Here is a 17,267-nt window from a genome sequence, read left to right as displayed (position 1 = left end):
TCATAGCCCAATAAATTCCAAAATGCCTCTCGACCGCCACAAGAAACAGATATACCAGTATTATGTTCCTCTTCCAAACGACCCAATATTCATCTAACACTCCTTGGATTACATTAGGGGAACTAATCCCTCACCTCTCTCATGCTCTGCCCATTCCCCACATGTCCCGTCCTCCCCAGCTCACTCAACCTCGACGCAACAGGCGAAATCCGACCCTCTCCCGACATCCTCCCTTCAATGCCATCCATAGGTTGATGACCTTCTCTCGATGGCGTGCTCGCCATGCGGACTGCTTCTTCGGCCACAATAGCAGCGACGTTAGGGCGCTCAACTTGTGCTGCGTTTTCGGGGTCGTCCGGGGGGTGGAATAGTGCGGCCTGCATCTCAGTGTCAGCATCTCGAAGGCGGAGGAAAGGTGGAAGCAGGAAGGAGGAAGCTTACCTCATGATCGTCAAAGTCCTGGCCAGGGTTCACAGTTTGGTATTCGACGGATTTGACGATCTTATACATGGCCCACGCGAGGAGGGTGCCCATGAGCGGCCCGAACCAGTAGATGTAATGGTATCCCGGGAAGTTGTGCGTCACCACGCACGGTCCAAAGCTTCTTGTCGGATTCAGACTGCCTCCTGTGAAGAATACTCCGACCAACTCGGCCACAAACAGCGCCAACCCGATTCCTATGGGCGCTAGGAAAGTGGCCTTGTGTTTCTCGGCAGCGAGCATGAAGATGGTGAAGACAAGGAGAGAGGTGAGAAACATCTCTATGAATACGCCTTGCGCTTTCGAAGTTCCGGAGCCGAGGGTCGTGCTGACATTGAGAGGGCCGGGGAGGATGGCGGAGATTACGCCGGCGGCGCACATGCCGGCGATCATTTGGGCGATGAAGCAGAGGGCTGCGCGGGTCGTGGTCAGGGCGCCGATGAGGTAGAGACCCAGGGTAACCTATGTGAAGTCAGCATGCGTGGGTCCTCTTCCATCTCGAGTGACAATGGAGCGGGAAGCCATGTGCTACTTACAGCAGGATTAAACAAGCCCCCACTAACGCGGAAGAACACCCACACATTGACCATCAAGCTAAACCCAAAAACCAAACTGATATACAGCAGCACACTCGTATTCGGCGCCTGCGTGATGCTATTCTGCTCCTGGCCCGCCGTCGCCGCATCGCTGTATACGGCCGCCGTGTTGGCGACTTGGGTCCCTCCGAAGGCGAAGAAAAGGAACATGAAGGTGCCGGCGAACTCGGAAGCCGCAGCGACGAGTTCGTTGCGCCATCTGTTGGTCAGCCAGGGAACACGAGAGCGTTTCTGGCTGGTGTTGCCGTTGGTACGGCCGTTCGTCTGACCATCGTTCCGGTGGCTGTCTTTGGCGTTCAGAGGGAGGATGTTGCGTGACAGCGGGGCCATGGCTTCACACAACGCCGTTCGCTGCGCAGAGACGAAGAAGGGCTAGGCAGAACAGCTCTCGGCTGCCAGACGGTCTGCAGCACACAAAGGAACTCGCGAAAGCTAAACGGCGGGAAGCAAGAAAACGTGGGAAGCGGGAAGTGTGGAAGGAAAAAGGGTCCCAGGCTAGACGTTATGAAGGAGTGGTAGCGTTGTGGTAGACTGTAGGCTGGTGCCGCGCCGACGACAGTGGCGTTTTGTCTAGATGTGTGTGGGGCCGGACACGGCAAGGCGTGCTGAGCATCATCCATGCGGCCCAAAAGCTGAAAGACGTGTCCCCAGCGCAGCTGCAGACTGATCTGCTCGAATGGTGATGGCATGCGACCAGCTGCCGCTCCGTGGCTGCGTAAGGCGCCTGCCAGCAGTGGCCCATGGCAGTATGCGCTCAGACGTGGAGCGGGGTTTGTGGAGCTGGGGAAGCACCATCAGGAATGCCGTCCGTGGATACGCGTGGCGGCGCTGAGGCTGCGTGTTGGGATGGGTGAAGGTAATGCCAGTGGTGAGTTTTGATGATGCGTGGATCTGGTGCGGGTGCGGATCGGCGCAGGGAGGAATGCCAAGCACGCCAAGCTGTGAATTAAGGTTATCGATAAGCGAGCGATGACGTCGTGCCATTGGAGCCGAGCATTCCGTTGTCTTCACCGCGGCTGACGTCTCATTTCGACGGGACGGGAACGCTCGGGGACACTTCTCAATATGCCAATTCCTCACTGCTATGCTTCTCCTTTCCTTTTCGGCCTTTCGTACCCCTAGTAATCGCTTAGTTATGCCGCGGTCTGGAACCACGGAACTCCGGGCAGCAAACACCATCTCATCTTGCCGACCACCCAGCTCTCCCGCAGTACATTTTTTGGGAGTAGAGCAGCGCAGGGTTCGGCCGAGAGCCGCGCTAAGTTGCAACGCCGAATTACCGAGCGCAGGCTGACGATGGGGCTGTCCAGACGATGATCTGACCACTTTCGCACGAAACACGGGGTCACGATATCCACCCCACCTATGGAATCGGAGTATTAGATGGAGAGGGTATAAGTGTGGGAGAGTGCCCGTGGTGCAACCCATCTCCACATCTTCACGAAATCCAAGAGGAGGAAGATTGGGACCCCGGTTTCGCAATGTCCAAGTATAACCTCGTCGAAGTCGACACCCTCGACTTTCTCACTATCGTCAATGACGAGATGGATAATATCTCGCATTCACCAAATCCAGCAGTCAAGGCCGGAGGCTCCTTTATGCACATCCCCTTGACAGATGTGCAGAATCCACAAGCGTACGGAGGAGCTAAGAAGCAGATGAGGATGGATAACATTTGCTGCGGAGCACATGGACTGTCGCTGATGATCGTATGATCGCTTCCCTTTTCCGCCACAATCTTCCGCATCTGTCTAAATATGTGACAGACAGTCACGAGGGGAAATACTAAGCATACACTCCTCTTCGATGCCGGACCGGAGGAAGAAATCTTCGAGAAGAATGCTTCACGACTACGAGCAGACCTAGGTTCGGTCGAACACATTCATCTTTCGCACTACCATCGCGACCACTCCGGTGGCCTTTTGAAAGCCATTCGCATGATCAATTCCGCGCGACCGGCAGGCGCCTCTCCAGTCACCGTCGACCTCCACCCCAACCGACCTGAGTTCCGTGGCATCAATGCTGGCGGATTGCCCATCACGCTGGAAGCTGACCCCACCTTCGACGAGGTCGAGCGAGCCGGTGGTATTGTCACCAAGAATGCCGATGCACACACAGCCCTAGACGACACCTTCTTCATATCTGGAGAGATACCCCGCATTACGCCGTATGAGCAGGGGATCCCCGGCGGTATTAGATTGGACAAAGCAGACGGGGAATGGCAGCCCGACCCATTGATCATGGAGGAGCGCTTCACTATGGTGAACTTGAAAGGTGCGCCGCGGCGCGAAATAGCCCCAGGAGGACCTGGCGCTAACACTGTCTGCAGGCAAAGGCCTCGTCCTTTTTACTGGCTGCTCTCATGCTGGCGTCATCAATGCCATCATCCACGCTAGCGAAATGCTCCCAAATGTACCCATGTATGCGGTTGTGGGAGGATACCATCTTGCCGATGCCCCTGATGAGAAGATTCAGAAGACTGTCAGCGACTTCCAGGATCTGAGCCCGAAAATTTTGATGCCGGGCCACTGCTCTGGATGGAGGTTCAAGAATGCTTGGGATCGGGTCAATCCGGGTGGTATGGTGCCAGTGTTCGCCGGCCAACGATACACACTTTAAATTCACGCAAAAGAGGGATGAAGTATACTTTTTTTGTGCTCCACGTCCGAACTTCTCTCTCCTATCTTCACATTATCATACAACCCTTAGCAACCACAGGTTGGCCTACGGCCAGTCCAGTCCCAACAAACAACAAAGTGGTGTTCCGCTTCGTGTGACTGCTATGTCTCATGTTCAGTTTGTGCCGAATCCTGACTTTGATATACTTAATACGCCGCCTGCCGCTGCAGGACCTCGATCTCGCGTAGCAAGGCTTAGTCTAATAGCGCAGGCATAGGCGGACAATTGTGTTGCGGCACAAATTCGTCGGTTGGCCCAAGCTAGGAGGATGAAGGCGATGCTAATCTAACCGTAAACTGCGTGTGGGAAGATGCATATCTCGTCGTATAAGATCTCATGGTTGGCGAGGCTCTACTCGTGCGGTAGGATCGCTCGTTCTTTAACGCATCTTGAAATTAGTGGGGGGAGTGTGTCAGCGGTTGGCAAAGCACGCTCCCAATGTAGCTGTCTTGAAATCTGAGCGTGATTTGGCGGTTCTAGAAGTACTTGCTGACGTGTGATGGAAACCGAGGGCGGAAAATTCACAAGTAATCGCCTAATAATGTCGACAATGTGCGACTGGGAAATTGGGCCTAGAGAAGTTGCCGAGCACGCCGAGTTACCCGTACAATAGATCGACCAGCAACCCCGTCATCGTATACTTAGACCAGGGCTCGCGGAAGTCTCGCCCAAGTCGTAGCTGCCCGAGCGCCAAATCCAATCCGGCATTCCCGTCCTCATCGCGCTTCCTCTTCCTGATGCTTTCTCTCGGCGGAAGCTTGACTTCCACATGGATCTCCAGATGGCGATATCTCTTCACCGTCCAGACTTTCACCGACAGCTTCGCATATTCGCGCTTCAGTAAGCCTAGGGAAAACTCTTCGCAGGAAGTAACCGCAAGTCTCAGCTTTTCTTCCGGACAACTTTCCTCGTAAGGACCAGTTTTGAAGACGAACTCCACACGGCCTAGTATGCAGGCCTTCAGAGCTTCGGAGAATGCCCAGCTCTTAGTCCAGTCGCATCTTCCAAGTGCGGCCTCCTCGTAAGGCCTGAAATCGAACGTAATCCTCTTGGCTGTGCTGTCCCTCTCCGAGAGGTATGCGAAAAATTCTGCGTCCGCCGACCAGGGAGCGAAAAAGGAGCTCGAAATATGATAAAAGAGCTCGAAGCGAATCAAGCTATTTGTCTTGCTCGATTTTGGTATTTTTGCACACACGTGCAAGACCCCCTGCCGGTGGAAAAGGCCCATTGCTTCAGTCATAATTTGTCCGTTCGCGAGGAGCCAGGGTGGCAAGCCTTTCGAGTCCACGCTTGGCTCGCCGTATGTTGCGCATACGGCAAACCGTTTGCTGATGTGATGGGTGTGCAGTTGCGTGCCGTTCCATGCGAAATGGTATACTCGGTCTCGCATCTCGAGGGACAATTTAGAAAAGTAACATGGTTGCATTAGGGTTATTTGGCGTGCCTTTCGACTTCGAAGTTCGGCTTTCGATAGTAAGGCTCGCGATCAACGGGATGTTCGATGCGTTGCGTAAGATAGCTGGGAGAGAATGAGGTCTCTGAGGACCAAAGCGGAAAGAGATTTGGAGGAGAAGAAAAAAGGATCGAATTAAGGTGTGTTTAATTACACCCGAACCGTACCGGACTTCCACGATCTCTTCCAGGTGGCACCGGTAGTGCGGTACTGGCGATTCTTGGCTTCATGGGCGTCAACATCGGGGACGAACCAAGAACACCTATTCAATAATCCACGAAGTGTAATTCGGGATGGTCTATTGGGTACGCTGCTCTGTGGATCTCCCGCGGTCTTGACTACCATCTTGAAAAGATGGTTAGCGAAAGAGCCTCAGGAGAATCATGCAAAGAAGCGTCCCTAACAAGCCGCGCAGACTTACCCTCAAATGACATGCTAGCCAGGCCGACGAAAGATTCATTGAGAAGCTGGGTACGATTTCGCAGTACATCGAGCCACCTCTGGATCTCGAAGTCCTTGGGATATCAGGCCCATTGCTGCTAAAGCTTCCGCGGAAAACTTCTGTGGCAACCGAATGCCACTCCAGAATGTCTTCGACCATGCCAGCGTATTCAGGAAGTCGATGACGACAGGACTGTAGAGCGGACTACTTCTCGGAAACCCCAGTGATCAGATGCTTTTGATGCTCTTTGATTCCCATGCGTATAATTGCCATTTCCAACTCGCTGAGGTCCAATTTCAGATAGCCGACGAGTATCATGTAGTTTGAGGCGATGGATCTTCTGCAGGTAAATGTGGCGAGGAGAGCGCCTTTCTCGAATGACTTAGGCTTTTGTGGAAGCCCATCTGAATGCGTTGGCCCAATAGAAGTGCATGTCGTCCGAAATACACAGTCGTCTCGGACAGCCTCCGTTCCCTAGCTTTTCGCAGCCCCTTGTGCGCCCTAGGAAGTGCCGATCAGGAGCTGTCGATCTTGCGGCTCGTTCGTTTGGCGAACGGTTGCCGATAGTCGAAAGGGCAACGGCGGATCTACTACAATTACAACTAATCATAAAGTCAGCAGCATACCATTCCAGGCACCTTTCTCATCCTGAACCAGAACTTGCTTTGCGATGCATTATACTAACTTGATCTAGATCCGTAGGATCATAGGGCTTCCCGGAGACGTTGATAGGCCGCATTTCGCTCGGGTTTCGCAGCGAGTCCGACTTTGGACTGGTCTTGAAAGCAATTTGTAATGCTCCATAAAGAAACTATACTTTAGATCGTTTACGGGTGCACGCCCAGACGTGTTGCCGCCCTCGTGGCGCCGCTCCCAAAGTGCGGTCCGGGAGTGTTTCGAAAAGAAGGTTGGATCGATGTTAAATTGCCAACCGAAAGCTTTCGACAAACGCAGGATCCAGTCCTCGGAGAATATGCGGGCGACGGACCGTTTACGCCTTGTTGTGTAGTGATATGATCCTTCAGACCCGGATCGTCTTGAACTCAGTATCGCATCCCTCGCATTCCACGGTCGTGTCGCTGCATTCCAGCCGTCTAACTTAGCTCTTCGATCTGAGGCCGCTTTCCAATTTTTGGTACTTTCCAATCCCTCCATCTCAAGTTCGGATTGTTCCTCTGATAGCCTTGATGGCGATACGATAGTCGCCGCCATTAGCAAGTGCCTAGCTTCTTGATCACATATGTTCTGGGCCTGTTTCTCTCGGACTTTAGAGTTGACCTTTGCCTGATCTTCTTCCACCTTGAGGATTTAGGCTTGCCGGCCTGCTGTTGCACGGACGCATATTGAGATTTGGGGCTAGCGGAGGGAGTACCCGGGGAAGGCGAATTGCGGACGTTCAGGCTTGCTTTGCTGGCGTTTTGAGGGGAGACTGCCGAGTGCGCATTTGCTCCTGGAGTATTTCCGGCTGCCACGGAGCCCGGAGCTCGAGAAGCAGCCAGCATGGCGTCGCAGTACGACCGTGCATACTGTCTGAAGAGGGTCTAGTCTGCGGCGGGAGGCCCGGATCGTGCGAGGTTGAAGAGTCCATGGCAGAATTCATCGGACTGTGAGGTTCCAACCTTGGAAGGTCGTTTTTCCGATCCACGGCCGCGGCGTGCTTAGTCACCTTATGGCCTAGTCTAGATATGTGCAAGCGCACATGAGCCACCTGGGCAGCCGCAAACACTCTAACAATTGTCCACGAACAGAGCATACCTCTGGAGGTACCATCCTCCAGCACCTAGTCAGCATTTCGCGCCCAATTGGGGAGCTGGCATTGTTCCAAACGCGGACGCGGCGTGGCGATTCTGTCATGATAACTGAACAGCACTGTCTCGTCAATCGCAGTGGACTCTCCGGCTACCCAGTCTTCATGGCCCTTTAGGCGACCTAATTCGAAATATTCGAAAATAAAACAGAGAAACATGTTCAAATGAGGACGCTAAAGAGCTCCAAGCCCCTGGAATCACAGACCAGTCACTGGACTGCTCTAAGAATGAAATGGTAGTAAGAGAAGAGACGAGCCGCACCGAATTCAAACCCTAGAAGCTCTTCATCCTCCAGATGATTCTGAAGATACGCCATTCTTTTAAGCCTTGTGCTTGGGGAAGCCATGCTTGTGCGCCTTGGCCATCCATATACAGTATGACCAAGTAACGACTATCGCGGTTGCCGCACTTGATGATCGTCCAAATCGACCACCTCGTCCGTTGCGGTCGGCAATCGTCGCAGACGCTTTCGCACGCTCTCGGCAGGCAGAGTTTTTGTCCACTCCACTTCATACTGCCGTGGCCTACGAGTCTCTCCTCGGACTCCTCACGCTCATGCTTCACTCCTAGCTCCTCCTGTCGTCGCCGCTGCAACTGGGTGAGTGCCTCCCTAACTTGGCCATCGCCACAAGGGTCGCACAGGGGTGTTGGAGACCTAGGAGGAGTTGGCGATGGGGTACTGGGAACGATACCTAGGTCCTTAAGTGCTTCTGTGCGAGCATTGTAAGTCGCTAATAGTAGACAATGGAAGTTCTCACTTGTAGTTCGGTATCGAAAGATGTAGGAAGCAAAAGGTCCTCCCGCTACAGAAACTTGGATCACGTTTCCGGTTTGTCGCTCCTCTGGTGCTGTCAATCTGTGTTCAGGTCAGTTATCGTCCATAGCGTGAGCGGATCGTTATTTTACAAGCGCGACGTACCCTACTGTTTGGTTCACGGCATCTCCGCGAACCGTTGTGGCTTTCGCGGCTTTCTCGCTGACGGCCCCGAGTTCGTCGAAGTCAAGGCGAGGCACCTCGGCCGCCCGCACCCGCTGCATGTTGGCGATGAAGTGGAAATCGAGCTTAATTTGTCCGGTCTCCGCTAGCTGCCGCGTAAGTTCCTCGCTGACAGAGCTGCTGTATTCATCTGCGCCTTGGTTCAGTATTCGAAGCGACGCATGACGCGCAGTCCTCCCACCTATTATCAGCTCCGCGAACTTGAACTTCTGCACATAAGTCTTCTCATCCACTGTGATCTGACCGCCGCCGCAGATGTAACTCTCACATCCGTCCTTAGGGCTGATGTCGATAGAGGGGACGAGTATGAATTTGCCATCCAGACTGATGTCTGGTTGAACGTCGGAGGTAGGGTTGAACGGTGGCCTATATAGGTACCGGACTGAAAACTCGGAGCCGCTTGGAGCCTCGACGTACTTCAGAGTCGTGTTTGCGGGAGTGGGGGTGGCGTCACTGTCGTCGGCTTCCAGATTGTACTCGAGCAATGGGGTTCCATCTACCTCAATCGTGACCTCGAAACCGGGATGACCGGTCGTGATTGCCATGACGGGCGAAGTTCCATCCGCAATTGCGAAGTAGAGGGCGGTGGTATCGGGCGGAGGAGCGAGGTAGAGCAAGACCGAACAAGACGGTAGGTAAGAACGCTGGTCCCCCCTTCTCACGATTGCTGAGGTGAGAGAGAAGCGCAAGATGAGAGGCTAACCGAAGGGCGTTGCCGATTGCAGGCTGGAAAGGAGCGGCTTAAGGACAACCCCGTGGACAAGACAGTAGGAGAAGCATTACTTAATCAAATATGGCAAGCTAACAAACCAATGAGTCCAGAGCACCACCAATACCCAGAGCGGCCCAGAGCATTGAATTATCCCCAGAGATGGTCCCGGAACGAACAGTGCCTATATCGCCAAGCCATTTGTGTCGTGAGCATCATTCCGCAAACCTTTGCCAATCGCCGCATCTGCACTGAACCAACAAGTATCCCCCTTATGTGTCCATAAAGCGAAGATGTGGAACCAAGCAAGCAAGTCGAAGCCTGATATCAGCCAACCACAGTAGCCTCATGGAGTCGTAACTAGAAAAATGCAGCGCAGTGTGTTGTCTATCCTATCCGCCGAGAGCTGCCTGAAATGTCGTGGTTTCCAATTCGTAACGCCTTAGGTTAGATCTATGGTTTCCATGCCGTCCTCGTCGATTATGACTGTGAGCTTTCGGCGCTTAGCGGAGACGAAGGAGACCTCGTCATCGTCATCGTCGCCGTTAGCTGGCACGTTGTGCCCTCGGGGGCGTTCCCGCTTGACCTCTAGCTTCACCTTGCGCGCGGCTTCTTGCTCCTGCCAATGAGTCAGCTGCGACTCTAGACGTAGTCCTGCACTGACACCCACCTTCTGACGCTTGAGAAGCTCTCTCATCTCCTCGGGATTGAGCGTGTTGATGTCACGCTCCTCCAAGGGGACCGGGCTGAGGCTCCGCGGGATTACCATGAGGGACTTCAGTGCGTCTGAAAGCGCACGGTCAGCAAATCATTCTCTTATCCGGAGAGAACGCTATACTGACCCCTCGAACGATGTTTGAATTTGTAAATTGCGAACGGCTTCTTGTCTGGGTCGACGTATTCATAATGTAAGACTGTGCCCTTGGAGACGGGAGTTGGCGCTCGCAGGCTAGATAGGGGTGAGCATCAGAGCCGAATCGTGCGCTGCTGCTAGACCTACCTTGTTGAATGCGTTGTCCCTCTGCCTTTAAGCGCTTTCTCCGGAATGGTCCCCAGGTCAGTCATCGTCGCTTGACGCGGTCCATGGTGACTGTCACGTAAGTTTTTGACCGCATAGGCCTCAACCTTGATCTCCCCCATTTCTTTTAAAGTCTTCATGAGTTCGTCTCCCGCTAAACCGAGGTCGGAATCGTCTGAAGGCCGAATCAGCTAATTGCAGTAGACTGAGGGGCCGAACCCACCAATTGTTAACTCGGAGAAGCAGAACTTCTTCAAGAACCACTCTTCATCGATTACGGTGTTGGCGCCTTTAACTGTCATGTCGGTCGTCTGACCATGGAAGCTACTCGGTCTCATGAAAGAGCCGCGCGTCCATTTTCCATCTAGCAAAATCACAAACAGAACGGCCGTGTCGGGATAAGGCTTTGTGAGGGTATGGCGGACCTCAAATTCCTCTCCAGACTTTGCTTCGATGTACCTGGAAAGGTGACGATATACTTAGCAGATGTCTCACATCAAAAGAAGGGGGACGGAGGGCTGGGGTCCATCGCCCTGGCATGCCTTAGGTCTTTACCCGCTGAAGATCTTCCAGGAAGAGCTTTCGCAGGCAAAGCTGGGACACGCTGGAGCGTGGACCGCGACCTACGCACCTGGTCACAGTGTCTCTTGAGTCGTCGTTTTCGTCATCGTCGTATTCTCTGAAGGTGGCGGTACGGTTAGCGGGCGTTCAAAAAGCTAGGGCACAAACACCAGATGTTGGACAGTTTTGATGTCTGGGAGGGATGCTCTAATTGTTGGAACTCGGTGCGTATAAGGCCAAAGCTTTTACTTACTGCGCACAAGTTAGCATGAACAGTATTCTGCTATTTGTACCGAGCCCTTGATACCTTAAGCGCCGTCCCATTGCAGATGATCTCGACTTTGATGCGCGGATGGGATTCGGTGATGGCCATTGATGCGGTGCGCCGGACTGCAAGCTTCAAGCGGGGCGTTGGCACGAGGCTGAGTTGAGACAGGTGCTGAGTGCGGGGAGACGAAGGAGGCAACAAGGGCAGGCCGTGTTTGAAGATGCTGCTCGGCACGGGCGTCTCGCTGCCATGAGCAGGGTGGAGTGGTGGGGGAGAGTGAAGCCCTGGAGGTTAAGTAGGGGGACGTCGGTTCCAAGGTTGCCCCTGCCTGACAAATAAGGCGTCGCGCTAAACGCGGTCTCACGTGCCATCAAAAGCTGGCCCCGGAACACCAACGTCACAGGATCCAAAAATTCACCCATCAACATCTTCCCACGTCCGATAGCCTGGGTATGCTGCCTTGAGTAGAATCAATGAAAGCTGGGCACCGTTTGTACAGCCTGTTTAGCTCCAACCTACAATGCCCAATCGACGAGGCGTTCGGTCGGCGGTGGACGAACGGTATCACGCCATAACAATGTAGATCCAAGAAACAGAGATCTATTCACAGCGGGAGGATTACCCCCCGAAAAACTATGCTAGGTATCTATGAAAGCTTACGCCTCGCCGCCAGGCGTTTAAAAATGAAGATATTACGCCAACATGGCGAGGAATTGCAGTCCATCATCCCAGAACAGAGAGATTTGACCATGAACTCCAGCAAAAGGACCCAAACCGCCAATGCCCGTGTGTGCGAAAGCCGGTAAGCACGCTATGCAGTAAAAGCCAAGTCGTTATCGTGAAGACCTCGTCCATGCTGCCACCCAAGGCCGAGCCGTCTCATGTGCTGCTTCCGTTTCCGATACTCGGATCCGACTGTGCTTCGACGTCGTGCGAGAAAAATCCACGCTGCAGGATATCGCTGTATCCCAGGAAAGACATGCATCCAATCGACGAAGAAGCCTCTTCTCGCTCCCGGCCCGGGTATTCAAAAAGCCGCTCCGAACATATCAGAAGCATCAGCCATTACCAAGCCCCGACGCGAGCGGAGGCGCCCATGCCATAGCTACCGCTCAAGAGCTGGTCTCGAATCGACATATTGCCAGCGGGGCCGCCTACGGGGGGATGCGGCGCGTCGCTGTCCATCCAGCCTAGGCTTCCACGTAGCTCGTTGACCGCCTCTTGCATGCGGCCGCCCGATGCTTCGTTATGCTTCGCAATCTTCTGGTCCCATCCGCCATATTGTAATTGTATGCCTCCAGCCTTCTTAGCTGCCTCTCGAATCACAGCTGACCATGCCTTTGCCATCTCTTCATAGGCCTCCTGCTTATGCCGGTTGTGTTGGTAGGTGTCCCAATCGGGAAGCCGATGGATGAATTCGGTGGCGCCGTCCAGGAAGGCGAGCGATGTGGCGGGCTGGGATTCGTTGGGGGGCAGGAAATGAGGGGTGAAGTCTTTCAAGGCATCGAGAAGCTCGATGAGGTGCTGCCGGACACGGTTGTAGGCATAGTCTGATGACGCCCGGCCGCCGAAAGGAAACGCTGACTGGAAGGTCGACTCGTATTTAGCCAGCACCTCCAGCGTCGACTGCACGCTCGGCCGCGGTGCCGTGGTGACGACCTCGTTGCCAATGCCGGAGTGGCGTTCGCAAAGAGACTGCAGCACGGTGCGCATCTCATCGGCGCTGAGAGTCTCCAGGAGGCGCGGTAGGGGCAACGGTCGGCCTGAGATGTTCGTCCGCAGCCGCTTCATCGGGTGGCGCGGGAGGAGCCGGTTCTGCACGGCTGGCGAGCCAGAGGGGGATGCCGACATTCGGTCGTCGTCGCCGCCGCTTCCATCATCGTCGGCTTTGCGCTTGCGGCCAGACATGACCGAGTGCGAGGAAACTGGAGAGAAGAGGCTGTCAGTGCTCCTGCAGGCGGGGTGGTTGTGTACAAAGCGTGGGCACATACTGGTGCGGGAGGGCGAGAGACGGTGGTTCAGCAGATGAGGAGGGGGCCCAAAGGTCTGGTTGATGACATTCATGCTGGTGGCGGCCCGCAAACGGAGGCGGACGCAGCGACTACGCGGTCCACGGCTGGAGAGCGAGGCGCACGGGTGAATGGCAGGCGGGGGGGGCGCGCGTGCGTCGGTGAAGGTGCGCAGCGTTGGGTTGCAGGCAGGTGTTGTTGATGTGTGGAGCGGAGAGGAAGGAAGGAGCTAGCCGACGGGACGGATTTGGCAAGCACGGGCCGCACCAACGTGCCTCTCTTGCTCTCTGCAGCAGCCAATCACGTCACATGGCCAAATGCAAACCTTGGAATGCATCCGCGAAACATCACCAGAGGCAGGCTCCAGCTAGCCGCCCTTTCACGTATCGCGGGGGGATCGTGCTCGCTGCACCGCGGCAGCAGCAGATCTAGTGAATTTCTATCAAGAAGCATACCCGCCGCGACTCCTTTTCGGGAACCGCAGCGCCAATGCTCCTTGCCCGTGCATGCTGACAGTCCAGTCCCTTCATTTGGACTGCATAATGCGACGCACTATACACCACTTACCTCATACTTGGCTAACATGCACACCCAGATAGCCCATACCAGCGCTATATAGACCCTGCAGCTAAGCCGTCTCCCGAATCACAGATATAGCGACTGTGCCGCCACCAAGTCTCTCCTCACCAGCTCGAGCGCCGCCGTGAACTTTTGTTCGAGCTCCTCGCTGCCCATGACCTTGGCGGCCTGGGCAATCTGTCGCAGCAGCTCCTCCAGCCGCCTAAACAGCCGGATGAGACTGCCTTCGTACACGTCGGTCATTTTGCTGCAAGGAATCAGTGTATGCGCTGCATGTCGATGACAACCGTGTCTACGCACCAGATTTCTGCAAAGGAAGCGCCCTTCGACCAGGCAAAGACTACTTCCATGAGCTCGCACTTGAATGATTGGAGGTAGTCCGCTTCATTGACCGTCAGCTTGCTCTCTTGTGAGACTTTGGCAATGACCCTGGCCTGCGCCTGGATGTCGCGGAAGGGCTTGGCCAGCTGCTCCTTCAACGCTGGTGTCTCCTTGCTCTTCTCCTCGAAGATGAAGCAGCTCAGGCAGGCAGCGCACTGCTGCGGTGTCAGCTCGTTGAAGAAGCGGTTGAAGAGAAGCTCGCTCAGCACAAGCTCGTCGCCGGTGCTAATCTCGCACGCAACACGGGCTTTGATCTGCACCACGTCGGCCTCGTCGATGAAGCCTAGGCGGCGCAAAACCCGCTTGCGGCTCTTCAACTCATCAAGCTGGATGACCGACAGCGCATTCGCTATATCTTTCTTGAGGTTCTTGATCTTGTCTCCGAGCGCCACTTTCTTTGCGTACTGGCTATAGAGCTCGGGCAACCTCGGTGAATTGTGCAGAGGATTTGAGAGGAGGCGCGATTCCAGCACCTCGATTTTCTACTAACGTCAGCTTCCTCGTCCTTCGTCGCCCGGCCGAGACGTACCCGAAGCAGCCGCTTGAATCCTTCGTCGTGGATCTTCATATTTTCGATGGGATCTAGAATAGCAATGCCGTCGGGAAACCGCTTCTTCACCTCTTCCAACGCTTTGCGAACATTGTTCTTCTTCTCGGTTGACTTGACATCGTCCGGAAGGAACACGCGGAGATGGCCGATTGAATCGATGCTCGACAGAAGCACGGGCACGACTTCCATCTTGCCTTTCTCCCCAGGGCCAGGCGGACGGACGCCCGGAGGCAGATCACTATTACTTTGCTGCACGAACTTGGTGTCACTGGACACCAATAGGAGAACTTCGGCAACATACGATTGCTGGGGAGTGAGAATCTCGCCCTTGTTGGCTTTGCGGGGAAGGCAGTTGACGACGGCACCCCAACCAAAATCGTAGTCCTTGAATTTGACCTTCACCAGGCGGCCAGACTGTAAGAACTGTAAGCAGTAATTTGGATGCATGATCACATCGCGCATGTCTTTCGTATGGCTGTCCAATTGCTGCCGCAGCTGATAGTAGTCTTTGACAGTCGTCTCGTCAACGATGGCCATATTCGCTCTTTCTGTCTCGAGCTCTTGCAGTTCTGCCGAGAGTGTTAGCAAAGGAACTCATCGAGGGAAAATTAAGACACTGACGCTTCTCGAGGTTGGAGACACTGGCGGTGTTCTGGAACTGGAAGAAGCAGTGCTCCAGCATGAACTCGGGCGAGATGCCTTCCACTCTCATCAAGTTGAGGATCATGTTGTACCCGAGATGGAAGGCAGAGTTCAGGTTGTCTTGCTGTCCGCGCACAATCTCCTTGGCCACTGCTGGCTCCATTTGCTGATCGATCATCATGATAACAATACCGCGTTCGTCAAGACCACGACGACCGGCGCGACCGGACATCTGAATGAACTCGGAGGGTGTTACCCATCTCTGCGAAACACCATCGAATTTGCGTACGCTGGTAAAGACGACTGTCTTAGCCGGCATGTTCAAGCCGATAGAAAAAGTCTCGGTAGCGAACAGGACTTTGATGAGGCCCTCTTGGAACAGAATCTCGATGGTCTCTTTCAGGATAGGCAGCAGACCGGAGTGATGGACGCCGATGCCTCTTCGAAGCAGAGGAAGAATGTGCTGGATCTGGGGCAGCGAACGGTCTTCCTCGGACAGCATCTCAATAGCGCTGTTGAAGACCTTGGACACCATGGCCTTCTCCGATTCGTCGTTGAAGGCGAGCTGGCTCATGGAGAGGGCATAGTTCTCGCACTCCCGCTTGCTGAAGCTGAAGACGATGACTGGGTTGTAGCTCTTGACCATGATCATCTTGACGATCTTGTAGATGTCCGTCTGGTCCTTGTTGCCGCCCTTGTTGGTCCGCTTGTCCTTGCCTTTGCCCCTCCTCTTGGCCATGAGATCTGCGGGATCGCTTCCGGCCTTGTCGGAGATGGACGCCATGGCCTTCTGGAAGTTCTCTTCGCGGAACACGCCCTTTTCGTCTACGACCAGGTGGATGCCGTCGGCGCCTGCGGGAAAGAAGTAGTGCTGTAGAGGGGTGGGACGGAAGTCGGTGTAAACGACGTGGCACGGCTGGCTGTGTGTCTTGGTGATCCACTCTGCGAACTGCATGGCATTGGGGATGGTGGCGGACAGGAAAACGTAGCGGACCTTGTCGGGCAGGAGGATAATGGTCTCCTCCCACACGACGCCTCGGGACTTGTCACGCAGATAGTGGACCTCGTCGAAGATGACCCATGCCACCTCGCGCATGATCTCGGAGCCTCTGTACAGCATGGAACGCAGAATCTGGCTCCCGTTAGAGGGCGCTACTCTTGTGGGGGTGGAAGGACGCATACCTCGGTAGTCATGACCAGACAGGTGGCCGTGGGGTTGATTGTGACATCGCCCGTCATGAGACCCACGTCGCCGAACTCGGCCATGAACTCTCGGTACTTTTGGTTGCTCAGCGCCTTGATGGGGCTGGTGTATATGACGCGCTGGTTGTTCTTCAGGCATTGCGCGATGGCGTACTCGGCTACGACAGTCTTTCCTGCCGACGTGTGCGCCGAGACCAGCACGCTCTCATTCCGCTGTATCGACGCGATGGAGACCTGCTGGAAGGGGTCGAGGGTGAAGGGCCATGTCTTGGCGGGCTCCGCGGGCGCCTTGTGCTCCGAGAGGGGCACGTAGTCGCAGCCGGGCGGAAGGGCGACCTGATGGCGGACCTGGTGCGAGAGCACGACGGCCTGCCCGTCAGGCGGCGCCTGGCCCTGCAGGCCGGCGCTGGCGGCCACCTCGCGCGACTGCTCTGTCTCGAAGGCGTCTGTGACGACGGGCTCTGGCTCGTCGCGCTTCTGGCGTTTCGGCAGCTGCCCGCCGTGCTCGTGTGCGGCGGCGGCGGGGGAGGAGGAGGAGGGCGCATCCGGCATGTGCGCGTCGGCGGCGTCGACGGGCGGCTTAACATGCCCGTTCGCCTGTCGCTTCTTGCTCTTCTTCGGCGCGGCGGCCGCTGCGGCGTGCGGGCCGTCCTCGAAGACGTCGAACAGCTCGTCCATGGCGGGCGGCGGGCGGCGGGCGGTGGGTTTGGGGTCGCTCGGCTGCGCGGAGGAAGGGTGGTGGGCGTTATCCGGGTGGTGACCAGCTCACAAGGAAGCCCGTTGAGAAGAAAAAGTGAGGGCAAGGGCGATCGGTCGGATTGGCCCGTGCGCCTCCCTCCGGCGCGATTACCTCAGCAGCGCCGAGCTACTAGTCGGGTCGTTCGATGCTCGG

General features: G+C 55.2%; 7 protein-coding genes across 7 annotated transcripts; 1 reads left to right on the top strand and 6 right to left on the bottom strand.

Annotated features, from left to right (window-relative positions):
- Window positions 1–43: 43 nt before the first annotated feature.
- BU26DRAFT_22963 (aquaporin-like protein) lies at window positions 44–1,547 on the bottom strand. Its single transcript, XM_033820846.1, has 3 exons — window positions 1,017–1,547; window positions 442–942; window positions 44–377 (listed from the first exon to the last, which is right to left on the bottom strand). Exons 1-3 carry the CDS (start codon window positions 1,404–1,406, stop codon window positions 123–125), a joined length of 1,146 nt encoding a protein of 381 aa, XP_033691470.1. The 5' UTR covers window positions 1,407–1,547; the 3' UTR covers window positions 44–122.
- A 1,010-nt stretch (window positions 1,548–2,557) lies between these two features.
- BU26DRAFT_545785 (uncharacterized protein) lies at window positions 2,558–3,835 on the top strand (the record flags this gene model as incomplete). Its single annotated transcript, XM_033831802.1, has 3 exons — window positions 2,558–2,785; window positions 2,843–3,350; window positions 3,406–3,835. 3 exons carry the CDS (start codon window positions 2,558–2,560, stop codon window positions 3,693–3,695), a joined length of 1,026 nt encoding a protein of 341 aa, XP_033691469.1. The 3' UTR covers window positions 3,696–3,835.
- Window positions 3,836–3,913: 78 nt separating this feature from the next.
- Window positions 3,914–5,374, bottom strand: BU26DRAFT_22932 (uncharacterized protein). The gene has a single exon (XM_033820841.1). It carries the CDS (start codon window positions 5,179–5,181, stop codon window positions 4,354–4,356), a length of 828 nt encoding a protein of 275 aa, XP_033691468.1. The 5' UTR covers window positions 5,182–5,374; the 3' UTR covers window positions 3,914–4,353.
- A 904-nt stretch (window positions 5,375–6,278) lies between these two features.
- BU26DRAFT_22884 (uncharacterized protein) lies at window positions 6,279–6,954 on the bottom strand. The gene has a single exon (XM_033820832.1). The coding sequence runs from the start codon at window positions 6,860–6,862 to the stop codon at window positions 6,341–6,343; it is 522 nt and encodes a 173-aa protein (XP_033691467.1). The 5' UTR covers window positions 6,863–6,954; the 3' UTR covers window positions 6,279–6,340.
- A 2,212-nt stretch (window positions 6,955–9,166) lies between these two features.
- BU26DRAFT_513286 (uncharacterized protein) lies at window positions 9,167–11,321 on the bottom strand. The gene is made up of 7 exons (XM_033827590.1): window positions 11,052–11,321; window positions 10,814–10,861; window positions 10,406–10,641; window positions 10,165–10,357; window positions 10,007–10,113; window positions 9,835–9,950; window positions 9,167–9,783 (listed from the first exon to the last, which is right to left on the bottom strand). Exons 1-7 carry the CDS (start codon window positions 11,114–11,116, stop codon window positions 9,607–9,609), a joined length of 942 nt encoding a protein of 313 aa, XP_033691466.1. The 5' UTR covers window positions 11,117–11,321; the 3' UTR covers window positions 9,167–9,606.
- Window positions 11,322–11,596: 275 nt separating this feature from the next.
- Window positions 11,597–13,084, bottom strand: BU26DRAFT_445280 (tethering factor for nuclear proteasome sts1). The gene is made up of 2 exons (XM_033824584.1): window positions 13,003–13,084; window positions 11,597–12,936 (listed from the first exon to the last, which is right to left on the bottom strand). The coding sequence occupies exons 1-2, from the start codon at window positions 13,073–13,075 to the stop codon at window positions 12,077–12,079; spliced, it is 933 nt and encodes a 310-aa protein (XP_033691465.1). The 5' UTR covers window positions 13,076–13,084; the 3' UTR covers window positions 11,597–12,076.
- Window positions 13,085–13,665: 581 nt separating this feature from the next.
- BU26DRAFT_472747 (antiviral helicase) lies at window positions 13,666–17,116 on the bottom strand (the record flags this gene model as incomplete). Its single annotated transcript, XM_033825445.1, has 5 exons — window positions 16,355–17,116; window positions 15,152–16,304; window positions 14,510–15,099; window positions 13,900–14,462; window positions 13,666–13,846 (listed from the first exon to the last, which is right to left on the bottom strand). The coding sequence occupies exons 1-5, from the start codon at window positions 17,051–17,053 to the stop codon at window positions 13,666–13,668; spliced, it is 3,186 nt and encodes a 1,061-aa protein (XP_033691464.1). The 5' UTR covers window positions 17,054–17,116.
- Between the last annotated feature and the right edge of the window lie 151 nt (window positions 17,117–17,267).

Source organism: Trematosphaeria pertusa, assembly GCF_010094035.1.
Source record: "Trematosphaeria pertusa strain CBS 122368 unplaced genomic scaffold BU26scaffold_1, whole genome shotgun sequence".
Classification (NCBI taxonomy): domain Eukaryota; kingdom Fungi; phylum Ascomycota; class Dothideomycetes; order Pleosporales; family Trematosphaeriaceae; genus Trematosphaeria; species Trematosphaeria pertusa.
The sequence above is the reverse complement of the archived record's forward strand: the minus strand, read 5'-3'. Positions and strand labels throughout refer to the sequence as shown.